This window comes from Oncorhynchus clarkii, chromosome 16 (genome assembly GCF_045791955.1).
Source record: "Oncorhynchus clarkii lewisi isolate Uvic-CL-2024 chromosome 16, UVic_Ocla_1.0, whole genome shotgun sequence".
Lineage (NCBI taxonomy): Eukaryota > Metazoa > Chordata > Actinopteri > Salmoniformes > Salmonidae > Oncorhynchus > Oncorhynchus clarkii.
Window position 1 is genome coordinate 50,743,915 of NC_092162.1, and position 24,426 is coordinate 50,768,340.

The 24,426-nt window shown below is 42.6% G+C and overlaps 1 protein-coding gene across 5 annotated transcripts in view; it reads right to left on the bottom strand.

Moving 5' to 3' along the window:
• Positions 1–2,303: 2,303 nt before the first annotated feature.
• LOC139368660 (spen family transcriptional repressor) overlaps positions 2,304–24,426 on the bottom strand; it is a 49,361-nt gene continuing 27,238 nt past the window's right edge. For 2 of the 5 annotated variants that reach the window (XM_071107824.1, XM_071107828.1), the window contains 12 exons: positions 23,992–24,152; positions 22,979–23,194; positions 22,670–22,821; positions 22,428–22,553; positions 22,183–22,296; positions 13,857–13,970; positions 13,627–13,727; positions 5,692–13,519; positions 5,183–5,521; positions 4,829–5,023; positions 4,473–4,631; positions 2,304–4,294 (listed from right to left, as the gene is read on the bottom strand). In XM_071107824.1, the coding sequence (XP_070963925.1) occupies positions 4,163–4,294; positions 4,473–4,631; positions 4,829–5,023; positions 5,183–5,521; positions 5,692–13,519; positions 13,627–13,727; positions 13,857–13,970; positions 22,183–22,296; positions 22,428–22,553; positions 22,670–22,821; positions 22,979–23,194; positions 23,992–24,152 (9,637 nt within the window). In that variant the 3' untranslated portion in view covers positions 2,304–4,162. The remainder of the gene's footprint in view (positions 4,295–4,472; positions 4,632–4,828; positions 5,024–5,182; positions 5,522–5,691; positions 13,520–13,626; positions 13,728–13,856; positions 13,971–22,182; positions 22,297–22,427; positions 22,554–22,669; positions 22,822–22,978; positions 23,195–23,991; positions 24,153–24,426) is intronic. The other 3 variants (XM_071107827.1, XM_071107825.1, XM_071107826.1) reach the window with 3 other exon arrangements.

Below are 24,426 nucleotides of genomic sequence, written 5' to 3' on the forward strand. Positions count from 1 at the left end.
GTGGGCTAAGACTTCAAAAGACAGACTAAAATTACAGAAAGATGGAGGTGGTTGAGCAAGCATGAAGGACGCATAACTTTTTTCCTTCGTACTCTTCCTGCTGCTGCTTCCCCATCTCCTTTGTCATAGGCTAGGTCTGTAATTTCAGAGGGCAGGGTAGGAGGGGGGGACAAAGTGAGGAGAGGAACAGCATCTTGAGTTTCCCCTTTGCTCTCTGTGTTCTCTCTTCACACTGTGTTCCACCATCTCTGCTTCTTCTCATGCTGGGTCTCAATTAACATTCCTTGTCTTAGCCTGTCGAGGCACTATAAATCGCTTGCCCTCTTTTCCATGGTCACACTCCCTTCTTCCTCCTGTAATGAAAAGAGAAGGAGAGGAGAGGCGTGATGTGTCTTTGATGAGTTCCAGCATGATCCTCTTTCTCTCCCTCAGATATCCAGTGGCCTCTCAGTTTGAAAACATTTATTTTCACAACTTCTCTTTGTAGCTGTTTTCTCTCTGATATAAAATACTGTTATGAAAAATGCTATATTATTGCATTAAGCATGTGGGATGAGTGTTTAAATAAGCGAAAACCACAGTTGACATTTCAGGAAGAAGCCACCATTTCGGAACTCTAGAACATCCTTTGATGGCTGAAATTGAGGGTTATAAAACCATAATGTACAGTTGGGGTACTTGGGGTCTCTTCGCTGCAGGCAGTCCCCGTTTGAGGACATTCATTTTAGCCTTTTCAGTACCTCCAAATGTGATGAGAGTCCACACAGGCCTGTCCGCCAAACATTCCTCACCAATAACTCCCAATCGGCATCCCTCTGAGGATTCTTCGGTGTGCTTTTGAATGTACAGGAGCAGCAGGACACCCTAATGTTCAGGCATTAGTCTTAACATTTTTAAGCTATAGAGCCCTATAGCCTCGGGGAGGATAAGTACAAAAGTGCAACTTTAATTGCCCTTCCCTTGTGCCGATCCCAGTTTTAGACATACTTCTCCATAGTCACTTATCTTCAGACTGCTTCACATAAATGCAAAATATGGGCACATACTATCAGATAAATGTCTGGAGAAATCAACTTCTCTTTGCTCTCTCCTATGCATGTACACACAGCTGTACTGTGGATTTTTCACTGCAGTTGCTATGTTTATGAATTAGTGGTATTTTTTCCAAAACTCATTTATGATAGCCATTTGTCTACATAAACTAGGATTGTCAACTAATAGTGCAGTTAGAGGACTCTAACTCAAAAATAAACATAAAATGAGCATGGTAGCCATCAGACTGTTAAACAGCCACCACTAACATTGAGTGGCTGCTGCCAACACACTGACTCAACTCCAGCCACTTTAATAATGGGAATTGATGGAAATTGATGTAAAATATATCACTAGCCACTCTAAACAATGCTACTTAATATGTTTACATATCCTACATTACTCATCTCATATGTATGTATATGTATATACTGTATCCTATATCATCTACTGCATCTTTATGTAATACATGTATCACTAGCCACTTTAAACTATGCCACTTTGTTTACATACCCTACATTACTCATCTCATATGTATATACTGTACTCGATACCATCTACTGCATCTTGCCTATGCCGTTCTGTACCATCACTCATTCATATATCGTTATGTACATATTCTTTATCCCTTTACACTTGTGTGTAGAAGGTAGTAGTTTTGGAATTGTTAGGTTAGATTACTCGTTGGTTATTACTGCATTGTCGGAATTAGAAGCACAAGCATTTCGCTACACTCGCATTAACATCTGCTAACCATGTGTATGTGACAAATACATTTGATTTGATTTGTAAGCTTTAGGCTACAGGCACTATAGAAGTACAAACAGAAATTTAAACAACAAAACAGTGTAATGACATTAAATTAATTTGGAAAACTGATTGGATTTGCAAAAGTCATCAACGTAAAGGAGTTGTCTTTTCACCCAATGTTAAACCTAAATCCAATGACAGGGTGATTACATGTTTAATTCACATTAGTTGATAACTCAGCAAAATGGAAATCAAAACTAAACATTGAACTGATGTCTGTGCCCAGTGGGTATTATCCTATGCTGACATCTTGTGACTTTTAAGGTGAACTGCAACATATTTCACAACAAGTAGTAACTTGAAGACGCTGCATATTTTCACAACAAGTAGTAACCTGAAAACAATGTTCTGCATAATCGGAGTAACAACTAGATAATACTGTTGGTAATATATCATACAGTAATGTATCTGCAGTGGAACAAGGCATACCAAGACAACGGGCAAAAGCAAGCAAACACAAATCAAGAGTGACTGACCATTTAATGATCTGTAGATGTTAAACAACCATTTATTTTACAGTTTAAAAATGTCCTCATGGAGGAACAGCAAAATACACTGAAAATTATGAAATAAGATTGATCAAAAGACAGTTTAAGATAAATAATTTTTTTGGGGGGTATTTTCTTGTAATTTGTATACAAAAATTATAAGTGCCTTCAACATCACCATGAAAGTATTCAGCCTGCAGTCATAGAAATATTTACACCACAAAAACTGAGAATCAGGGTTTACTTCCTGCATCGGTTCACAACTAGCTTCGTCTTTCGGACTGCTTTGTTTTGTCACACAAAACATGAGGACCCTGAACAGAGACAGTAATAAGGGAAAGTACACAAGAGCACATATTGAGAACATGAGTATTTACAAAATTGGCTCAGGGAGACACTAGTTCAGGGAAAGGAAAGAGACCGTTTACACATCCATTCCCAGCATTGTTTAAAGTTTTAGTCACATTTGTTGCCTTACGGATTCTATTTACCCTTTACTTATTCAAGTTATGCATGCTACAGCTGTCATTGAGTAATTTGCTTTTTGACTTTGGGAGCACATATTGGTATCCAGGAGTATTTTCAGAGGAATGGTAGAGGGCAGTGGAGGACACAAGGAGAGAGACAGAAGGACTATGTTCACCATCATCAAATAGAACAGTTTATGGCCCTCCATGGAAATGAGGACAGGATTTCACAATGGAGTAGTAGTATGTATGCTGTAACAGGTTTGGCTGATAAAGAAAATATATTTAAAAAAACAAAGTACAAACAGAGGCTGGTACAGTAGATCTGAGTGACAAATACAAAGTCAAGTATGAAAATAGGTTCTGGGGGTTCATTGAAAAAGAGATTTTGGCACAGAATCAATTCTAATAACAAAAGCTTGTAAATGTCACTCCTAGGAGTTTTGTAGGGGTCCTTGCCAGTTGCCACCCCCAAAAGGTTGATAGTGATGAGTTGTCATATAATCCACTTGGCCTCCTTACATATTTTTAATCTTTAAATATTTATAATATTTACAGTTTTGCAATTGTCTACGACACCTTGACTTGTAAATAAGACAAACAAAAATAAACAAATTATATATATATATATATATATATGCCTGTTGAGGCATTAAGTGCAAACTGTACAACTCAAATAGTAACCTCTGAGGATAGAGTTGACTCTGGAAATGAAGTAGAAGGAAATCAAGTTGGCCGATGGTAGAAGAGTAAAAGCAGTACAGAAGATTGATGAAGCAGACATTATTCCTTTTTCTATTTTTCTCTTGCACAAGTAAAGCTGGTCACTGGTGCATGTCTATTATAATAGGTAGCATTTTATTCTCTAATCGGTACAAAGATCATGTTTTTTTTCTCAACATAATGCAATGACTGATTTGATCTGTTTTCTAAGAAAATTCCCAAAAGATGTAAATAAAATGACAATCATTATTTCAATGAGAGTAAAAACATCCCTTAGCAGTCTCTCTTTTTTCGTTCCTTCGTCTCCTCGAATGCTTTCAAAATCAAGATGCAATCCCGTTTACTTCCAACGATTGCAAAAGTGAAATGTATGATCATAGAATTGATCATGAAAACCCCCAATCCACCCTTCCGTATGCTCTCCGTAAAGGCAGGGAGTTGTGGAATCAGAGGTGGAAGGATGACTTAAGGACTTGGTGAAGAGAAGTAAGAGTGAGTGCATGTTTTAAAAACAACAAAAAGAGGTCAAACCCATCCAAACGGAGGCATTTCCAGTTTTCTAACCTGGATGAAAGTCCAAAAAGGCTGGTGTTGGCTTGATTCTGTTGGGTTCTAGAGAATGGAGTTTTTCTATTGGAGGTATTACACGGAGGCAATGACAATCATGATGTGAGGGGAGATGCTGGAGATACTGTTGAGAAGGTCGGGGGCGAGCCGCGACAGGTGGCTCTCAGAGAAATCACATGGCGGAAAAATCTGCACCACGTATGCCGGCTGGGGAAGGAAGAGACCAGACACGTGTCAGTTGGGTTTCCAACCTCATTATTTGAAATAAGTTCAGTACCATACTCCCATCTCCACCTAATATTTACTTGAATACAGAAGGGCCATCATTACAGGTCCATTTGAAATGGATGCTGATATGGCTTAACAGTCAGAACGCACCACATACCTGATTGGAGCCGGGGTTGGGGACATTGATGATCCCAGCTGCCTGTTTTTGCTGTAGGTAGGTGATGAAGCCTCCTTTCAGGAGAAGGGTCTGACTGAGAACGTCCTCCTGATCCCGTCCACATGGCAGAGCTAGCAGGAGGCAGTAGTCACTCTCCACCTATAAACAACAATCATCAAATCGGTTGTGCTTTCACCTGAAATGTTACTGAAATATTAAGCATGTTTACATTCACAGCTGTAATGAGAACTAGTTGCTGCAAAGAAAACATTACCAAAGAGTGTCTTAGTTTGAAAACATTCTACAAGAACCGTGCTAAAATGCATAATTTCAATGAGAGACAACTAGCAACTCACCGTCATCCTGCGAGCCACGCCCTCAAGCTGGGACGCTTCCAACCTCATCCTCTGTGCGATGCGGAGCGGGGCCCCTCCCTCCAATGGCGGCAGTGAACGGTGGGCCAGAACGTTGTTGCCAGAGACAAAGTGGAGCTGCACAGCAGCCGAGTCATTCTTCAGTGCCAGCAGGCCTTGCCATACTATGGGGTATTTCTGCACAAACAAAAGTGGAGCAAAGACAGATCAGAGAAATATGTGATATTTTAAGTATAAGCAATATTATCTAAACTGATTTCTAATTCTAATCTATCCTTACTAATGATGACTGAAAATCTTCAGGATTGTTTTAATTCCCATGATCAGCCTCCTTACCATTAAAAGCTGCACCATATCGACGGACCGGTATCCTGAGTGCCCCAGTTTACTCTCAGGGTGCCACTGTGAGGAACTTGCGAGGGGTGCTACTGGAGGGCTCGGCATGAAGACTGGTGGTGGGCCCTTCTGCAGAGCTAGCTCTTGCTTGTGGGAGAGAGCCATGGGAGAAGTATAAGAGGGTGAAATGGTGTCCCTCTGCATCCGGGGCATGTGGGATAAGTCCATGGAGGCTGTGTGATGGAGGTGGGAGTTGTCCAATTTGGTTTCACTTCCTCCACCAAGTGACCCAGCAGAGAGTGACTGAGATGGCTTGCCCCTGTGGCTGAGATCACCATCCTGAGGAAATAAATAAGACTTCAGTGCTATCTACATAGAAGTAAATGTACTGTAGGAGAGAAACGCTAAAATAATTGTCAAAGTCAATCCCAACTGAAAACACTGGCAAAAACACTAAACATCTGATAAACGAATGAACTAAATGTAACATGAATGCATAGTTCTCTGACCTGGGAAGGTGTGATGCCGCGGGGAGCCAAGTTCAATCCCATCGAAGAGTGACTGGAAAACTGGGAGTGGAAGCCCTGCATATCCCGGTACACTGGGAAGGAGCCAGTGCCACCTGAATGAATCATCTGAACACCTTGAGGATGATGAGGAGACACCATAACAGGGACAGATGGATGTACCCCCATGATCCTGCTGCTCTCAGTATGAGGTGGGTGAGACATCTTTGCCTCCAATGTTTTAGGAATCTCCTTCCGCATCTGCGTCATTCCTTTTGGACTCTTAGAGGCAGCAGAGAGGTTGGTGATTGAGGTTGCTCCTGCCTCAGGAGTTTGTGACCGACGTCCCTCTGCAATGGTGTGCTCTCCTAGCTGATGGTGCATCAGGATGCGCATGTCCCGTATGTCGCGCATGTCTCTGATGTCTCGGGAGGCCATGCTGTACTGGTCCAGACGTAGGCCTGCATGATGCAGCCCTCTGTGCTGCTCTGCCTGCATCATCATCACATCTGACTTGAGCTGGGGTGCAGAGGGTCTGCACAGCCCCTGGTGGTAGTGCTTCATGTTCTCTTCGGCACAGCTGTCTGAGGCTCCCCGAGTGGGGCCTGCATGTGACTGCAGCACCATTTCTCTGATGGTGTTGGCGTGCTGAGGAGGTCCAGTGCGGGGAGATGGCAGGGAATTCGCCCGTCTTCCATGACTCATTCCAGAGAGCTGTGGGGTATTCATCCTGACATCGCTGTGCGAGAGGTGACATATAGACACTGACTGGGTGACGCTGTGTGACACCGGGGTCATTATAACAGACTGCTCTGGGTGGGGATGGTGCATACTGGCAACATATGGAGATATCTCAGGCATGCCAGGATGCAAAACCATAGAGTTGGCATGGGGGGACATTGAGTTTCTGGGAGAGCAAACTTTCGCAAAGGGTAAAGGTGAGTGGCCCGTTGCTCGAGGGGAATGAGGCTCTTGCTTGAGGTGTGGGACTGACCGATCAGAAGGGGTACTGGGACTAGGACTCATGCGGTTTCCAGTCAAAGATGGGTAATGTGGATTCATGATTGGGCTGAGGTTGGATGTCTGGTGTGCATTTGCCATATCCACCATCATTGGTTTGGATTCTGCTCCAGGCTCTTTCTTTATATGCTGCTGCATCACAGCCCGATTGTACATCAATATTTGAGGACTAGTGACTGGTTGTTGAAACATCTTTACTGCGCTACCCTGGGCTCCAGTGTGATATGACGACTCTGACTTTTCAGAACCAGGACTCTCCTGCTTAATGGTGGAGATGACAGGCTGAGGATTGTATGTATGGCAAGTTAAGAGTACCCCCGGGTGTCCGTACCCTGTGGGTGTCAGGGGTCCCTTGGGGGTGCAAAGCTGGGATGGGGCAAATGGTTCTTGCTTAATCTGAGATTTAGACACAGACTGCTGAAACTCTGTGTCGACTGCACTGGCCGGTGGGATCTGGCTAATTTTGGCGCTGATCCGTTGAGGTCCCTCTGTTTTTTGCCCTGAGTAACTTAGTACTACCACACCCTCTGATGTATTTACCCTGAGGCCACGACTGGAGCCTGTGTTGTAGGGTGTGCTCTCAACTACAGACCGTCCTCTGCAGTTTACATCCTCTGCCACATCCACTCCATGGTAACAGTTGTTCTCGTTCATACTTGATCTGGATTTCTGTTTGGTTAGAGATAGGCCAGCATTACGGTTACTTAGGGAGATTCGAGGTGCTTCCTCAGTGTCAAAGGGCATTGGAATCCGGCTGATGACAGAGGTAGTAGGGGAAGAAATGACTGAATGCACCATCTTCTCTCCAAAGTTCTGCTGGGTCTCGGTGAGCGGGGATGGTTTTTGAAGAGTGAAAGGCAAGGGTCTGTCTTCAGGATGCATGTGCCTAGCAGCCATTGTGTCAGATGAGTTTTCATTCTCTGACATGCAAGGATCTGCCAGTGTTGTGGTTAGCACTGTAGTAGGAATGGCATTGCAGTTTGATGCTGACACATATTTGGGATCCATGAGGATCTTTCTGAGAGTGCTGGAGCTAGGGTCAATATCCGATGCCTTAGTATCAGGAGGCATAAGTGGATTTGCCGACTGGCTTCCAAGCGCTGTTACTGCTGGTGCAGAGGGAGTCAATACAGAAACTAGAGTTGCAGGAGTAGCATGTATTATACTTTCTTCAGATCTGTGAAGCCAGTCTGGTGAAACAGGCATCTTGCCTTGGCAGGGTGGAGGGACATTCCATTGGGTTGGAGAAGGTGTGAGAGCAGGGGATGGAGAGAGAGCAGGGGCTACTGCGGATATTTGAAACTTTTTGAAATGAGGAAGTCTCTTGGTGCCAGAGTGAAAGGCTGATTCTTCAGGTACGGGTTGTTCCACAGCAGGTTGTTCTGCCTCCTTGGGAGTGTTCACAGTCATGGTGCATGTGATATCACATTTGCAGGTAGCAGCTGAGGTGACAACAGTGGCTGTTGCTGTAGCAGTAGCTGCCTTAGAGTTGATGACTTCAATTTCTTCAGGAATGGACTCTGGTAGCTTGAAGGGGGAGGTCTCAGCTTCTGATACCTCTTCAGCAGTCTCTCCCTTCCGGTTGACAGCCTTTCGTCCTCTGGACCTCTTTGGAGTCTTAGGTCTGACTGCTTTCCCTTTTTTTGCGTGTGTTTCTGATGGAAGAGACTCATCTTCGGCAGAGGTCCCAGAGACTGTTGATTCAGAGGCTTTAGCATCGGTCATCAGGGGTTTGGCACTGGGAATCAAAACTCCCATCTCTGGGTCTGGGTCAATAATGTTGCTGATAGCCATGTGTGTTTCTGGTTCCAAGACATCATTGGCAGAGGGTAAGACCAGAGGCTCTGGGGTAGGAACAATTGCAGTATAAGTGGAAGGAGCTGTGAAACCATCTGTATCAGTAGATATGTCTTCAGCAGTAATGGAATCAATAGCAGCAGCTAGTTCGGTTTCACTGGCAGGAATAGCTGACTTCTCCCCCTCCATTTCATTCTCTGGTTCTACAGTGACAGGGGGCAGCAGGGTAGGTGGCTCTGCAGGTGGTTCCTTATAGGGTTGAAGAGGTTGCACAACTGTAAGTTTGGCAATATTCTCCACTGCCCGTTCCAGTTCCATCTGACGTGCCAAAATAGCGGCTGCTGGGTCTACCGTTTGTTCAGGGTCTAACAGAACATCTTCCCTTTCCTCTGGGCTGAACTCTGCAGCAGCTTTCAGATAACACGGAGTCCTTGCTTCTTCTTTATCTGGTACTCCTGGTTTGGCATTTTTAGCAGTGGTCTCAAAAGATACAGCCTCATCCTCCTCAGAGCAAAGCAACCCTTTCACATCATCTACGCTTACACGAATCTCAAGGTTTCTCAAGCCATGCGATTTATCCTCTGTCACCAATTTTACATTTCGTGTAAACCTTGGTGCTTTTACTTTCCCACTCTTTTCAGATTGTTGTCTTTTCTCCACATGGGTAGATTCTATCCTCTCAATGTCCCCTTCAGAATACTTTTTCTCAATTTGATCAGTTAGCACTTTGTCTCCTTCGTCTTTCTGTGTTGGCAAGCATTGCATTGCTTCCTCTAATAATTCCCCTGCTTCTTCGGACTCATCTTTTATTTTGGCCTCAGGCTCTTCAGTAGTTGTACTATCAACTGACTTCTCTCCTGATGATGTTTCACTCTTGGATTGTTTGTCTACTCTACTTGCTTTCCTACCAATTGAAGCCCCAGCAAGTGAAGACACTTGAGCTGTCTGCACTTTCTGCATACGGGGTGAACACCACCCCTCAGACATTCTGGAACCCTGTCCAGTGTTCGCAGGCTCTTTCACGTCACTGTCTTCCTCTGATGATTTCTGCGAGTCCCCTTTCACTGGTGACACATCTTCCCCTCGCCTGCGTGACTTGGGTGGGCGACCTCGCCTTGTGTAGGTAGATGTGTTCAATGCATCCTGCTGCAGCACTAGATCCTTGTCGACACCACACTTACGGGTGGAGCAGGAGGACTCCACCACCTCTTTACATGGTGGCTGGGCATCCCCTTCAGACTGTGTGGCATAAACTGACCGTACATTTCGTCGTCTGCTCCTTCCGTGGATTAGGATTGATTCATTCTCAGAGTCAGGGACATTAACTGGTGACTTGGCTATGGTTTTAGGTTCTGATGATGCCTTTAATACTTCTCCTCGTGGAGATGAAGACCTTTTCAGCTTCTCTTTGTCAATTCGCTCACTCTTTCGAGTTACTGGTTTCTCAGAGACAGCGGTTTTGGGGTGCTCCAGGATTTGTGTTACTGACACATTTGGCTTAGCTCTTTTACTCTTGGGTTGTTTGCGAATTGGCTTTGCTGGTTTGATTCCAGCCTCTGAGACTGGTATGTGAACCTCTTGGGAATTGTCAGATTTCTGAGGTTTGTCAAAGTCCTTAGAAAATGGTTTCTCTGGTTGGGTCTCTATCTTTACCATTTCTATATTCTCGTCAACCTTGGGGGAAGCAGAACAGGTGAATTCAGCAGCATTTGCCTCAAAACTACTTAATGAGGCACCAGGAGTGGGAGGCTTATTATCAAGGAAAGATGTATGATCCACTGTAAGATTGCCTTCAGTTGTAACTCTGGGTTCACATAATACCTCTTTAGGTTCAACTTTAACCTCAGCATCTGAAAGGAAAGGTGATAAGGGTGTGATTAAAATTGAGGCAGGGGGTTGGATCTCTACTAGAGGAGATTGGGATGGGAACACTTCAAGATTATGTTCTACTTTTTCCTCTTCAATCAGTGAAAGAGTCTGTTCAGAGGATGAAGTAGTTAAAACAACCTCTTTCTCCTGCTGTGGAGAAATCTCTCTCGGTGAAGAAAGAAACTGTGAAATTGGCAAGATGAGAGCAGGGCTGACTGATTTAATATCAGCCTTCTGCATGAACTCTAAAACCTTGGGAGACGCGTCTTGTTCACTCTCATCAACACTTTCAATTTCTTGTGGAAAGTGGCCCCATGATGTCTCCTTCTGTTGTTGAAGCTCCAGAAAGCGGCTATGAAAAAGAACTATGGGCTCTTGAAGGTCCCCTCCCCATGGCCCAGGTTGTCCTTTGACAGCATCTTGTTTGGCAGGATGTCTGCCAACTCCCAACTCAGGATCTTTGCGCTCAAGATGTTGTAGACGCCGTGAATCTTGCTCAAAGATTGAACTATGAAGAAAACGAGATGCAAACAGCTCCTGCCGTTCCAGATCCTCTGCTTTGGGGTCTTTCTTATTGTCATCCAGTTTACCTTCAGAGTCAGCACGAATCTTCTTCTTTTTCATGTACCAAGACGGGATAGGTCGTGGTACAGACTCTACCTTTTCTTTGTCTGAGCCACCGCGAAGACTGGCAAAGCGAGAGTCTCTGTCAAGAAAAGACCAATTATCCTCCCTTGCGGAGGACAATGACTTGGCTCGCTCAAGAAGGGCTTGTGTGTCTGGAGTGATAGTCTTGTCTAATGCAAAAGAATAGAACTTGTTCTTCTCCAGGGAGCATGAGAGCTTGAGGCCTGTCAACCTTTCTTCACGTTCCCCAAGGATAGAGGACAGTGAGGTGTTGGGCTTAGGGGAGTGGTTTTTGTTCCCACCATCATCATCTGAATCTGATGATACTTCTCCAGGCTCTAGTTCACACACAAGACGTTTGCAAATGCTTTCTTGTTTCACAATGCTACTGGGGAAGGTCATGTCCATTCGGAGGCAGTCAGATTTGATTCTACTCTCCCATCGTTGAAGTAACTGCTCGTTACACCCAAGCAATGCTGTTTTAAGCTTAGGAAATTCTGTGATAGGGGAACGGAAACGATTAGGTGTCATGTCCAAGCTGTATTTCAATGAATCTACATGCGAGTAGACTTTGTCCTCTTCTTTTGGAGAGTCTTTAGTATTTTTATTGGTAACTGATTGTGCTAACCGGAAAGCACACTCTTCTTCATTTGAAGGAAAGGGACCAGAGCCAGAAAAAGATATGACACTCAGGTCAAGGTCTTCATTTAATTCACAGGAAGACCTGTAGTTGCGGTCTCTCTTACCACTTAGCAAGTCAAAGTCAAAACTCTCGGATTTCTTACGTTTGCTAGATGGATAATCGTCTGTAACATCTTGAGGTGTTTTTCCTACCTCATGCACCAGACTGCACTGTTCAAAGTCCTCTGTGTCGCCGTCTTGTGGGCTTTCTGATTTATGTGATTTGTCAGGCTCTTGTCGGCTCTGTTCCATTTGTTTTCTGCAGGTCTGAGAGTGGTCAAGGTCAGACTCAAGTCGTTCCTCAGTCTCCCCTCTACTTTTGTATAGTCCTACACCCTGCTCGCCATTGTCTTGTTGCGGCAGTTGCGTGAATGCGTCCTGGTCAAGACTCCCATCAGAGATTTTCGTGAGACTTGAACCCCAAAACTGAATTTTCAGACAGGTTGGGTCTAATGGATCTGTTGCCTCTTCTGTTGGTTCTCCAAGTCGTGACTGAAGTTCCAAACTGAGTCCAAGCCCCATTCCCATGGAGACTATTTCAGACTCTTGTTCATCTTTAGGACTGCAAACAGTAACAAGTCTCTCAGATTTAGCCTTGCAATGCTCCATCTTATGCACCACTTTGCGCAATAGGCTCTTTTCACCCTCATTCTCCTTTGCCATAGCACTGTCAGGTGTCTTCCTAAGTCCCAGTCTACTGCCCTCTTCCGGACTTTCCCTCTTCAGTTGATCGGTCTTCCCCATGGAGTCTTCAAAACGCCTCTTTCGTGCAGCTAGACGGTCAACATCCACAGAGTTAGAACCATCATACCTAGGGTCAGCTTTCATATGTTTTTTGGCTTTCATTTTACCATCCTTGTCAACAACTTCAAGGTGGTTGTCTTTTGGCACCTTCCCATGCTTGACTATATCTCCTTTTTGGTGATCTATGCGGAAGGGAGGACTTTTCTGATCCCTTGAAGGTGATGCAAGCCGGATACTGTCATTCCCACCTCTAACTCTTTGTTTTTCTAGGACAGCATGACCAAGCAAGTTCACTTCCTTCTCCTTCACACGTGTTAGCTGCACCACACAAGGTGGTAGGTCTAGCCGTCCTTTGCCTGAGCCTTCTTTTTCCTTAAGGGGAAACTTGCTGACTTTGCTTCGAAGGACTGCATCTGGACTAACTTCTCTTTCCAGTTTAGGCACTGTCTCAGGCGATGGAACGCTGGGAGATTGCAATTTAAGCTTTCTCAGCTTCTGTTTCTCACCCTTCTCCTTGCGCCCAGACCACTTTTCCTTATCACCCCCAGTACCATGTTCAGTTTCAAATGGTCTATCCTTCTCTGGCTTATCACTCTTATTATACCGATCGGGTCGTGCCTTGTCAAATCTTGGAGGTGAGAGTGAACTGCAGCTGGCACTTCGCTCTGAGGATCTACAGCAAATGCGGCGATCAGTGTCATTTGGTAGACGCTCAGAGAGGGAGTGGGACGCTGTAGGACTGGCAGGGCGATGAGGGTGAGAAGGGCTCTGGCTGTGTTCCATTGTTCTCCGCCCATGGTCACGTTCACGGTCTGTTTCAAAGCGCTCACGCTCACGTTCCCTCTGCAAGTAACTGTATTTGCGGATGTCCTGCTCATAGGGGTCTCTGTAATCTCTGTACTCACGCGGATCATCAAAGTAACGCGGGTCATAGAAATCCCCCTGGTATGAGTCCCATTCTGTGTAGAACTCGCGGCCTCTGTCAGGTAACTTGCGACGGGGATCTTCTGTGAAGGTTCCTCCAGGTGTTCGTACACTATTGTCAAAGAATGGCCGTTCAGCTGTAAAGTCATATTGCGGCCTGCGCTCATCCCTGATAAACACAAAAAAAAGAGGAACCAAATTCATATTATTCAATGTCATTGGAATTTTTCAAATGGGGATATGTGACAAAATTAATCTAGTAAAAATGATACAAACCTTCGCTCAGATAGGATTTCATAGAAGTCGCGAATGTCCTGCCCAGATGCCTGCATTGAGTGATAGAAAGCCATCTGACTTTCCTGATTGGCAAAGTCCACCTGCAAGCAAAAACACATGGAAGTTGATAAATCAGAGACAAATATCATTGTTTGGACTATGGTCTTCAATCACCTGGCCTATTTCCCCAACCAACAGGGATTCTAATTCATAAGACATTTTTTTGCTACCTTAATTTTGTTGCCACCAATCTTCCACCCCTTGGTCTCCTTGACAGCTGCCTGTGCATATTCTATGTTATTATACAGTATAAGGGCCATTCCTTTGGGTCTGTCAAATACAACCTGTGGTGGGAGGGGAGAGAAGAAACATATTTAGTAAAAAACAAAATGATCTTTCTTATATACAGTGCATTCGGAAAGTATTTGACCCCTTGAATTATTCCACATTTGGTTAAATTACAGCCTTATTCTAAAATTGATTAAATACGCTTCACCATAGGGATGGTGCCAGGTTTCTTTCAGACGTGATGCTTGGCATGCAGGCCAAAGAGTTCAATCTTGGTTTCATCAGGCCAGAGAATCGTGTTTCTCATGGGCTGACAGTCCTTTAGGTTCCTTTTGGCTAACTCCAATGTGCCTTTTACTGAGGAGTGGCTTCCGTCTGGCCACTCTACCGTAAATGGCCTGAATGGTGGAGTGCTGCAGAAATGGTTATCCTTCTAGAAGGTTCTCCCATCTCTGCAGAGGAACTCTGGAGCGCGGTCAGAGTGACCATCGGGTTCTTGGTCAGGGAGGTGACCCAGATCATTCTCCCCCGATTGCTGAGTATGGCTGAGCAGCCAGCTCTAGGAACAGGATTGGTAGTGCCAAACTTTTTCCATTTAAGAACGATTGAGGCCACTGTGTTCTTGGGGACCTTCATTACTGCAGAAATGTTTTGGAACCCTTATCCAGATATGTGCCTCGATACAATTCTGTCTAGGAGCTCTACGGACAATTCCTTCAACCTCTTGGCTTGGTTTTTGCTCTGACATACACAGTCAACTGTGGGACCTTCTTGTAGACAGGAGTGTGCCGTTGCAAATCATGTCCAATCAATTGAATTTACCACAGGTGGACTCCAATCAAGTTGAAGATACATCTCAAGGATGATCAATGGAAACCGGATGAACCGGAGCTCAATTTTGAGTCTCATAGCAAAGGGAAAGGGAGATACCTCGTCAGTATTAAAACTGGATGCATTAAATTGAAATGTGTCTTCTGCATTTAACTCAACCCCTCTGAATACGAGATGTGCGGGGAGCTGCCCTAAATTGACATCTATGTCATCGGTGCACAGGGAACAGTGAGCTGACTGCCTTGCTCATGGGCAGAACGGGGCATTCAGTTGTAACCTTGTCAGCTTGGGGATTTGATTCAGCAACCTTTCGGTTACTGGCCCAGGGTCTGAATACTTATGTAAATAAGATGGTTTTTAAAATTTGTAGTAAATTTACAAACATTTCTAAAAACCTTTTTTCACTTTGTCATTATAGGGTATTGAGGTTGAGATTTAAAAAAAAAATGTGATCCATTTTACAATAAGGCTGTAAACGTAACAAAAAAATGAAAGAGGAATGGGTCTGACAACATTCTGAAGCCACTTTACAAATACACACTCACACAGTACCAGTAAAAGGTTAGGACACCTACTCATTCAAGGGTTTTTATTTATTTATTTAAATGTTCTACATTTTAGAATAGTGAAGACATCAAAACTATGAAATAACACTTATGGAATCATCTAGTAACTGAAAAAGTGTTAAAGAAATCAAAATGTATTTTATATTTGAGATTCCTCAAAGTAGCCACCCTTTGCCTTGACAGTTTTGCACATGCTTGGCATTTTCTCAACCAGCTTCATGAGGTAGTCACCTGGAATGCATTTCAATTAACAGGTGTGTCTTGTTAAAAGTTAATTTGTGGAATTTATTTCATTTGATCCAATCATTTGTGCTGTGAAAAGTTAGGGGTGGTATACAGAAGATGTTATTTTTCCAAATAGGGCTAAGTACATAGTGTGGCAAAAACACTTCAAATAAGCAAAGAGAAATGACAGTCCATCATTACTTTAAGACATGAAGGTCAGTCAATGCGGAAAATTAAAATAACTTTTTTTAAAGTTTCCTCATGTGCAGTCGGAAAAACCATCAAATGCTATGATGAAACTGGCACTCATGAGGAGCGCCACAGGAAAGGAAGACCCAGAGTTACCTCTGCTGCAGAGGAAAAGTTAAGAGTTAACAGCTTCAGAAATTGCAGCCCAAATAAATGTTTCACAGTTCAAATAACAGACACATCTCAACATCAACTGTTCAGAGGAGACTGCATAAATTAGGCCTTCATGGTCGAATTGCTACAAAGAAACCACTACTAAAGGACACCAATAAGAAGAGATCTGCTTGGGCCATGAAACACAAGCAATTAACATTAGACCGGTGGAAATCGGTCCTCTGGTCTGATGAGTCCAAATATGAGATTTTTGGTAACAACCGCTGTGTCTTTGTGAGACGTAGAGTAAGTGAACGGATGATCTCCGCATCGGTGGTTCCCATCGTGAAGCATGGAGGAGGTGTGGGGTTGTTTTGCTGGTGACACAGTCTGTGATTTATTTAAAATTCAAGGCACACTTAACCAGCATGGCTACCACCTTTAGTCGGACTATAATTTGTTTTCAACAGGACAATAATTTGTTTTCAACAAGACAATAAATCAACACACCTCCAGGCTGTGTAAGGGTTATGGAATGCTGCATCAGATGACCTCCACAATCACCCGACCTCAACCCAATTGAGATGTTTTGGGATGAGTTGGACTGCAGAGTGAAGGAAAAGCAGCCAACAAGTGCTCAGCATATGTGGGAACTCCAAGACTGTTGGAAAAGCATTCCAGGTGAAGCTGGATGACAGAATGCCAAGAGTGTGCAAAGCTGACAGCAAGGCAGAGGGGCTACTTTGAAGTATCTAAAATATATTTTGATTTGTTTAACACTTTTTTGGTTACAACATGATTCCATACGTGTTTTTTCATAGTTTTGATGTTTTCACTATTATTCTACAATGTAGAAAATTGTAAATATAAAGAAAAACCCTTGAATGAGTAGGTAGGTGTGTCCAAACCTGACTGGTACTGTGTGTGTGTGTGTGTCACAAGTCCTCAACTGGCAGCTTCATTAAATAGTACCCACAAAACACCAGTCTCAACTTAAACAGTGAAGAGGCGACTCCGGGATGCTGGCCTCCTAGGCAGAGTTGCAAAGAAAAAGCCATTTCTCAGACTGGCCAATAAAAATAAAAGATTAAGATGGGAAAAATAACAGACACTGGACAGAGGAACTCTGCCTAAATGGCCAGCATCCCGGAGTCGCCTCTTCATTGTTGACGTTGAGACTCGTGTTCTGCGGGTACGCGCTTCAAAGCCGTGCAACACTCCTTCCGTGGCCTCCAACTGCTCTTAAATGCTAGTAAAACCAAATTCATGCTTTTCAACCGTTCGCTGCCTGCACCCGCACGCCCGACTAGCATCACCACCCTGGATGGTTCCGACCTAGAATATGTGGACATATATAAGTACCTAGGTGTCTGGCTAGACTGTAAACTCTCCTTCCAGACTCATATCAAACATCTTCAATCTAAAATAAAATCTAGAATCGGCTTTCTATTTCGCAACAAAGCCTCCTTCACTCACGCCGCCAAACTTACCCTATTAAAACTGACTATCCTACCGATCCTCGACTTCGATGTCATCTACAAAATGGCTTCCAATACTCTACTCAGCAAACTGGATGCAGTTTATCACAGTGCCATCCGCTTTGTTACTAAAGCACCTTATACCACCCACCACTGCGACCTGTATGCTCTAGTCGACTGGCCCTCGCTACATATTCGTCGCCAGACCCACTGGCTCCAGGTCATCTACAAGTCCATGCTAGGTAAAGCTCCGCCTTATCTCAGTTCACTTGTCACGATGGCAACACCCACCCGTAGCACGCGCTCCAGCAGGTGTATATCACTGATCATCCCTAATAGCCAACACCTCATTTGGCCACCTTTCCTTCCAGTTCTCCGCTGCCTGTGACTGGAACGAACTGCAAAAATCACTGAAGCTGGAGACTCATATCTCCCTCACCAACTTTAAACATTTGCTATCTGAGCAGCTAACCGATCGCTGCAGCTGTACATAGTCTATCGGTAAATAGCCCACCCAATTTACCTACATCATCCCCATACTGTTTATATTTATTTACTTTTTTGCTCTTTTGCACACCAGTATCTCTACCTGCACATGACCATCTGATCATTTATCACTAAAATTGTTATTATTCACCAACCTCCTCATGCCTTTTGCACATAATGTATATAGACCTTTTTTTCTACTGTGTTATTGACTTGTTTATTGCTTACTCCATGTGTAACTCTGTGTTGCTGTCTGTTCACACTGCTATGCTTTATCTTGGCCAGGTCGCAGTTGTAAATGAGAACTTGTTCTCAACTAGCCTACCTGGTTAAATACAGGTGAAATAAAATGTAAAAAATAAAAGCTGCTATTTGAGTTGTGAGGCGTCTGTTTCTCAAACTAGACACTAATGTACTTGTCCTCTTACTCAGTTGTGCACCGGGGCTTCCCACTCCTCTTTCTATTCTGGTTAGGGCCAGTTTGCACTGTTCTGTGAAGGGAGTAGTACACAGCGTTGTACGAGATCTTCAGTTTCTTGGCAATTTCTCACATGGTATAGCCTTCCTTTCTCAGAACAAGAATAGGCTGATGAGTTTCAGAAGAAAGTTCTTTGTTTCTGACCATTTTGAGCCTGTAATTGAACCGGCAAATGCTGATGCTCCAGACACTCAACTAGTCTAAAGAAGGCCAGTTTTAGTGCTTCTTTTCAGCTGTGCTAACAATTGCAAAATGGTTTTCTAATGATCAATTAGCCTTTTAAAATGATAAACTTGGATTAGCTAACACAACGTGCCACTGGAACACAGGAGTGATGGTCGCTGATAATGGGCCTCTGTACACCTATATATAGATATTTCATGATTAAAAATAAAATTTTTAAAAAAATCAGCCATTTCCAGTTACAATAGTCATTTCCAACATTAACAATGTCTACACTGTATTTTTGATGAATTTGATGTTATTTTAAAAATGGACCAAAAAAAGTGATTTTCTTTCAAAAACAAGGACATTTCTAAGTGACCCCAAACTTTTGAACGGTACTGTATGCATGTATGTATGTATGTATGTATGCATGTATGTATGTATGTATGATGTATGTGTGTATGTGGCAAGAAAAAGTATGTGAACCCTTTGGAAATACCTGTACTTCTGCATAAATTGGTCATCAAATTTTATCTGATCTTCATCTAAGTCACAACAATAAACAGTCTGCTTAAACTAATAACACACAAACAATAAGTGTTCATGTCTTTATTGAACACACCGTGTAAACATTCACAGTGCAGGGTGGAAAAAGTATGTGAACCCTTGGATTTAATAACTGGTTGATCCTCCTTTGGCAGCAATAACCTCAACCCCAAACATTTTCTGTAGTTGCGGATCAAACCTGCACAATGGTCAGGAGGCATTTTGGACCATTCCTCTTTACAAAACTGTTTCAGTTCAGCAATATTCTTGGGATGTCTGGTGTGAACTGCTCGAGGTCATGCCACAGCATCTCAAATCAGGTTGAGTTCAGGACTCTGACTGGGCCACTCCAGAAGGCGTATCTTCATCTATTGAAGCTATTCTGTTGTTGATTTACTTCTGGTTTGAGTTGTTGTCCTGTTGCATTACCCAACTTCTGTTGAGCTTCAATTGGCAGACAGATAGCCCTACATTCTCTGGCAAAATGTCTAGATAAACTTGGAAATACATTTTTTGGGCGATGATAGCAAGCTGTCCAGGCACTGAGGCAGTAAAGCAGCTCCAAACCATGATGCTCCCTCCACCATACTTTACAGTTGAGATGAGGTTGGTGTGTTGTGCCTTTTTTTCTCCACAGTGTTGTGTTCCTTCCAAACAGCTCAACTGTAGTTTCATCTGTACACAGAATATTTTGCCAGTAGCACTGTGGAATATCTAGATGCTCTTTTGTGAACTTCAGACGTACAGCAATGGTTTTTTTGGACAGCAGTGGCTTCTTCCGTGATGTCCTACAATGAACACCATTTTTGTTTAGTGTTTTACGTATCATAGACTTGTCAACAGAGATGTTAGCATGTTCCAGAAATGTCTGTAAGTCTATGGCTGACACTCTAGGATTCTTCTTAACCTCATTGAGCATTCCGCTCTGTGCTCTTGCAGTCATCTTTGCAGGACAGCCACTCCTAGGGAGAGTAGCAACAGTGCTGAACTTTCTCTATTTATAGACAATTTGTCTTATCGTGGACTGATGAACACCAAGGCTTTTAGATATACTTTTGAAACCCTTTCCAGCTTTATGCAAGTCAACAATTCCTAATCTTGGGTCTTCTGATATCTTTTTTGCTAGAGGCATGGTTCACATTAGGCAATGCTTCTTGTAAATAGCAAACTCAAAAGGCAGGGCAGCTCTAACCAACATATCCACTCTCGTCTCAATGATTGTACTCCAGGTTAGCTGACTCCAATTAGCTTTTGGATAAGTCATAAGCCTAGGGCTTAACATACTTTTTCCAACCTACACTGTGAATGTGTTCAATAAAGACAAGAAAAATACAATATTTTGCGTTTTATTAGTTTAAGCAGTCTGTTGTTGTGACTTAGACGAAGATCAGATCAATTTATGACCAATTTATGTAGAAATCCAGATTATTCTAAATGGTTCACATACTTTTTTCTTGCCACTGTATGTATGTACATAGGAGTTGAATTTGGAAGTTTACTTACACCTTAGCCAAATACATTTAATCAGTTTTTCACAATTCCTGACATTTAATCCTAGTAAAAATTCCCTGTTTTAGGTGAGTTAGGATTACCACTTTATTTTCAGAATGTGAAGTCAGAATAACAGTTGAGATAATTATTTATTTCAGCTTTTATTTCTTTCATCACATTCTCAGTGCGTCAGAAGTTCACATACACTCAATAAGTAATTGGTAGCATTGCCTTCAAATTGTGTAACTTGGGTCAAACGTTTTGGGTAGCCTTCCACAACCTTCCCACAATAAGTTGGGTGAATTTTGGCCCATTCCTCCTGACAGAGCTGGTGTAACTGAGTCAGGTTTGTAGGCCTCCTTGCTTGCACACGCCTTTTCAGTTCTGACCACACATTTTCTATAGGATTGAGGTCAGGGCTTTGTGATGGCCACTCCAATACCTTGACTTTGTTGTCCTTAAGCCATTTTGCCATAACATTGGAAGTGTGCTTGTGGTCATTGTCCATTTGGAAGACCAATTTTCAACCAAGTTTTAACTTCCTGACTGATGTCTTGAGATGTTGCTTCAATATGTCCACATAATTTTCACTTCTCATGATGCCATCTATTTTGTGATGTCACCAGTCCCTCCTGCAGCAAAACACCCCCACAACATGATGCTGCCACCCCCGTGCTTCATGGTTGGGATGTTCTTCACCTTGCAAGCCTCCCCCTTTTCCTCCAAACATAACGATGGTCATTATGTGCAAACAGTCCTATTTTTGTTTCATCAGACCAGAGGACATTTCTCCAAAAAGTACGATCTTTGTCCCCATGTGCAGCAAACGTTAGCCTGGCTTTTTTAATGGCGGTTTTGGAGCAGTGGCTTCTTCCTTGCTGAACGGCCTTTCAGATTATGTCAATATAGGACTCGTTTTACTGTGGATATAGATACTTTGGTATCGGTTTCCTCCAGCATCTTCACAAGGCCCTTTACTGTTGTTCTGGGATTGAGTTGCACTTTTCGCACCAAAGTACATTCATCTCTAGGAGACAGAACGTGTCTCCTTCCTGAGTGGTATGACAGCTGCGTGGTCCCATGGTGTTTATACTTGCGTACTATTGTTTGTTTGTACAGATGAAAGTGGAACCTTCAAGCATTTGGAAATTGCTCCCTAGGATGAACCAGACTTGAGGTCTACAATTTAATTTTCTGAGGTCTTGGCTGATTTCTTTTGATTTTCCCATGATGTCAAGCAAAGAGGCACCGAGTTTAAAGGTAGGCCTTGAAATACATCCACAGGTACACCTCCAATTGACTGAAATGATGTCAAATAGCCTATCAGAAGCTTCTAACGCCATGACATTTTCTGGAATTTTCCAAGCTGTTTAAAAGGCACAGTCAACTTAGTTTATGTAAACTTCTGACCCACTGGAATTGTGATACAGTGAATTATAAGTGAAATAATCTGTCCGTAAATAATTATTGGAAAAATTACTTTTGTCTTGCACAAAGTAGATGTCCTAAACGATTTGCCAAAACTATAGTTTTTTTTACAAGAAATTTGTGGAGTGGTTGCAAAATGAGTTTTAATGACTCCAACTAGATATATACAAAATAATGACATGGGGATGTGTCACAAGAGAAAGGCTTAAACATGAATAAGGAGCAGGCTTACCTTGATAACATGTCCATAACGACAGAAATGACGAGTGAGATACTGCTCTGTGATGTTGGAGGCTAAACCATCCAACCAAACACAAGTTGTGGGCATACTTTTTCCAAATCCAAGCTGTAGAAAGATGGACAATTAACATACCAACAATATTATCCTGTTGACATCACTCCAGTCAACAACAAAAAATCTCAGTTGTACATTCAAAAGATGTGTTTCGTGAAATTCTAGTTTTATGCTCTTCTCACCTTTAGCCTATTGTTGCCGAGGTACTCTCCATCCATCTTCTTTATGGCCTTACAGACACTGGTAATGTCACTGTACTGTAGAAAGGCATACTGAGGGGCACCATTAACTTTCTTGATGTCAATATCCTATGTGAATGGAAAGAAAGGCAACACTGAATTAAGAGAGGCAGTTTCGAATTAGGAAATGTGTTCCTCATAAAATCTCATTTGCAGCATGCAGATTCATAACGTATTTCACTTACCACTATCTCCCCAAAGCGCTGAAAGATATTGAGCAGATCATGGTAGCTGGTGGTCTTTTCCAGGTTGCCAATAAACAGAGTCCGTGTGGCTTTGGGGTGAAACTCATCTATCCTCTCATCCAGAGGCCGGAACTCATTCTCGCTTTCAGTCTCTGAAAAGAGAAATACATCTTTTCATGAACCTGTACAAATCATTAAAAAATATATATAAAATATATATATATATATTTTTTACATAATCTTAATAGAACCCAGAGATTTTCCTGGTCAGGTTACACGGTTAGGAAAAACTCAAGCCCCTTTATATACCAGTTGTGGACGCACCAGGGCCGTTCCAGGCAATGACCTCAATTTGCATGCCAAAAAACAGCTTCCCCTTTGATGCAGCCAGGGCCTTTTCCTGGTCCTCCTGCTGGCGAAAGAACACTAGTCCATAGCGCTCCTCTAAAGCTCCATGGATTTGCACAGACGTCACCTTCCCATACTTCTTGAACTCATGGAACAGGCCATCTTTTAGACTTGTATCTGAAAGCAGAGGGAACAAATACTAAAATAAACGTTGACTAAATACCTTCAAATGCATACAGAGTGACTCATTCTTATCTGCAGTACAAAAATCATCAACAATGTAATTAACTCAACAAATTATATTATTACCAAAACCTAGCAGTGTATTGCCCACATGTAGCGTGGAGTAGATAATATATGGTATATACACAGCAGCAGTGGTGTAAACTACTAAAGTAAAAATACTTTAAAGTACATTGGGGGGTATCTTGCCTAGTTAAATAAAATATTAAATAAAAATAAAGTCATTTTTGGGGGTATTTGTACTTCACTATTTATATATTTGACAACTTTTACATTCCTAAAGACTAATAATGTAGTTTTACTCCATACATTTTTCTGACACGCAAAAGTATCTGGTACATTTTGAATGCTTAGCAGAAAAGGAAAATGGTACAATTGAAGCACTTATCAATTTAACATCTCTGGTCAGCCCAACTACTTCTGATCTGGCGGACTCACTAAACACAAACGCTTCATTTATAAATGATGTTCGAGTGTGGCCCTGGCTATCCGTACATTTATAAAACAAGAAAATTAAGCTGTCTGGTTTGCTTAATAAGGAATTTTAAATTATTTATACTTTTGATACTTAAGTATATTTAAAACCAAATACTTTTAGACAAGTAGTATTTCACTGGGTGACTTAAATTTTACTTTAGTCATTTTCTATTAAGGTAACTTTACTTTTACTCAAGTATGAACTTTGGGTACTTATTCCCTCCGCTGCACAGCTTAAGGGATCAAATCCTCACCTGTCGAACGCACAGGAAGATTCTGGACCTTGACACCAAAGCTTTTTCGAGGCTCATCCTTGTCAAGGGCAGATAAAGGCAGAGATAAAGGTGCAGGGACGGCAGCAGACTGAACTGAACGTGCTGGGGAGCCATCACTTGAACTACTGCTGGAATCACTGCTGCCAAAGAGGAACACAGAGGCTTAATGAGAAATAGATTAGTGTGCATGTCACAGAATCTCATATATCCGTCATAAGAAGATGAGTAAAATCACTGTAAAGAACTGATGACTCAGATATTGTGTGCTTTTGTCTGAAATGTTACATTTAAAAGACATCTCTATGCACAAAGATATAGCTCACAGATGTGATATATATCGGAATCATCGTCAATCCATTATACGGGTGATTCTCACGAAACCAGTTTTAACCATGGCAGTAACAAATTGATGCA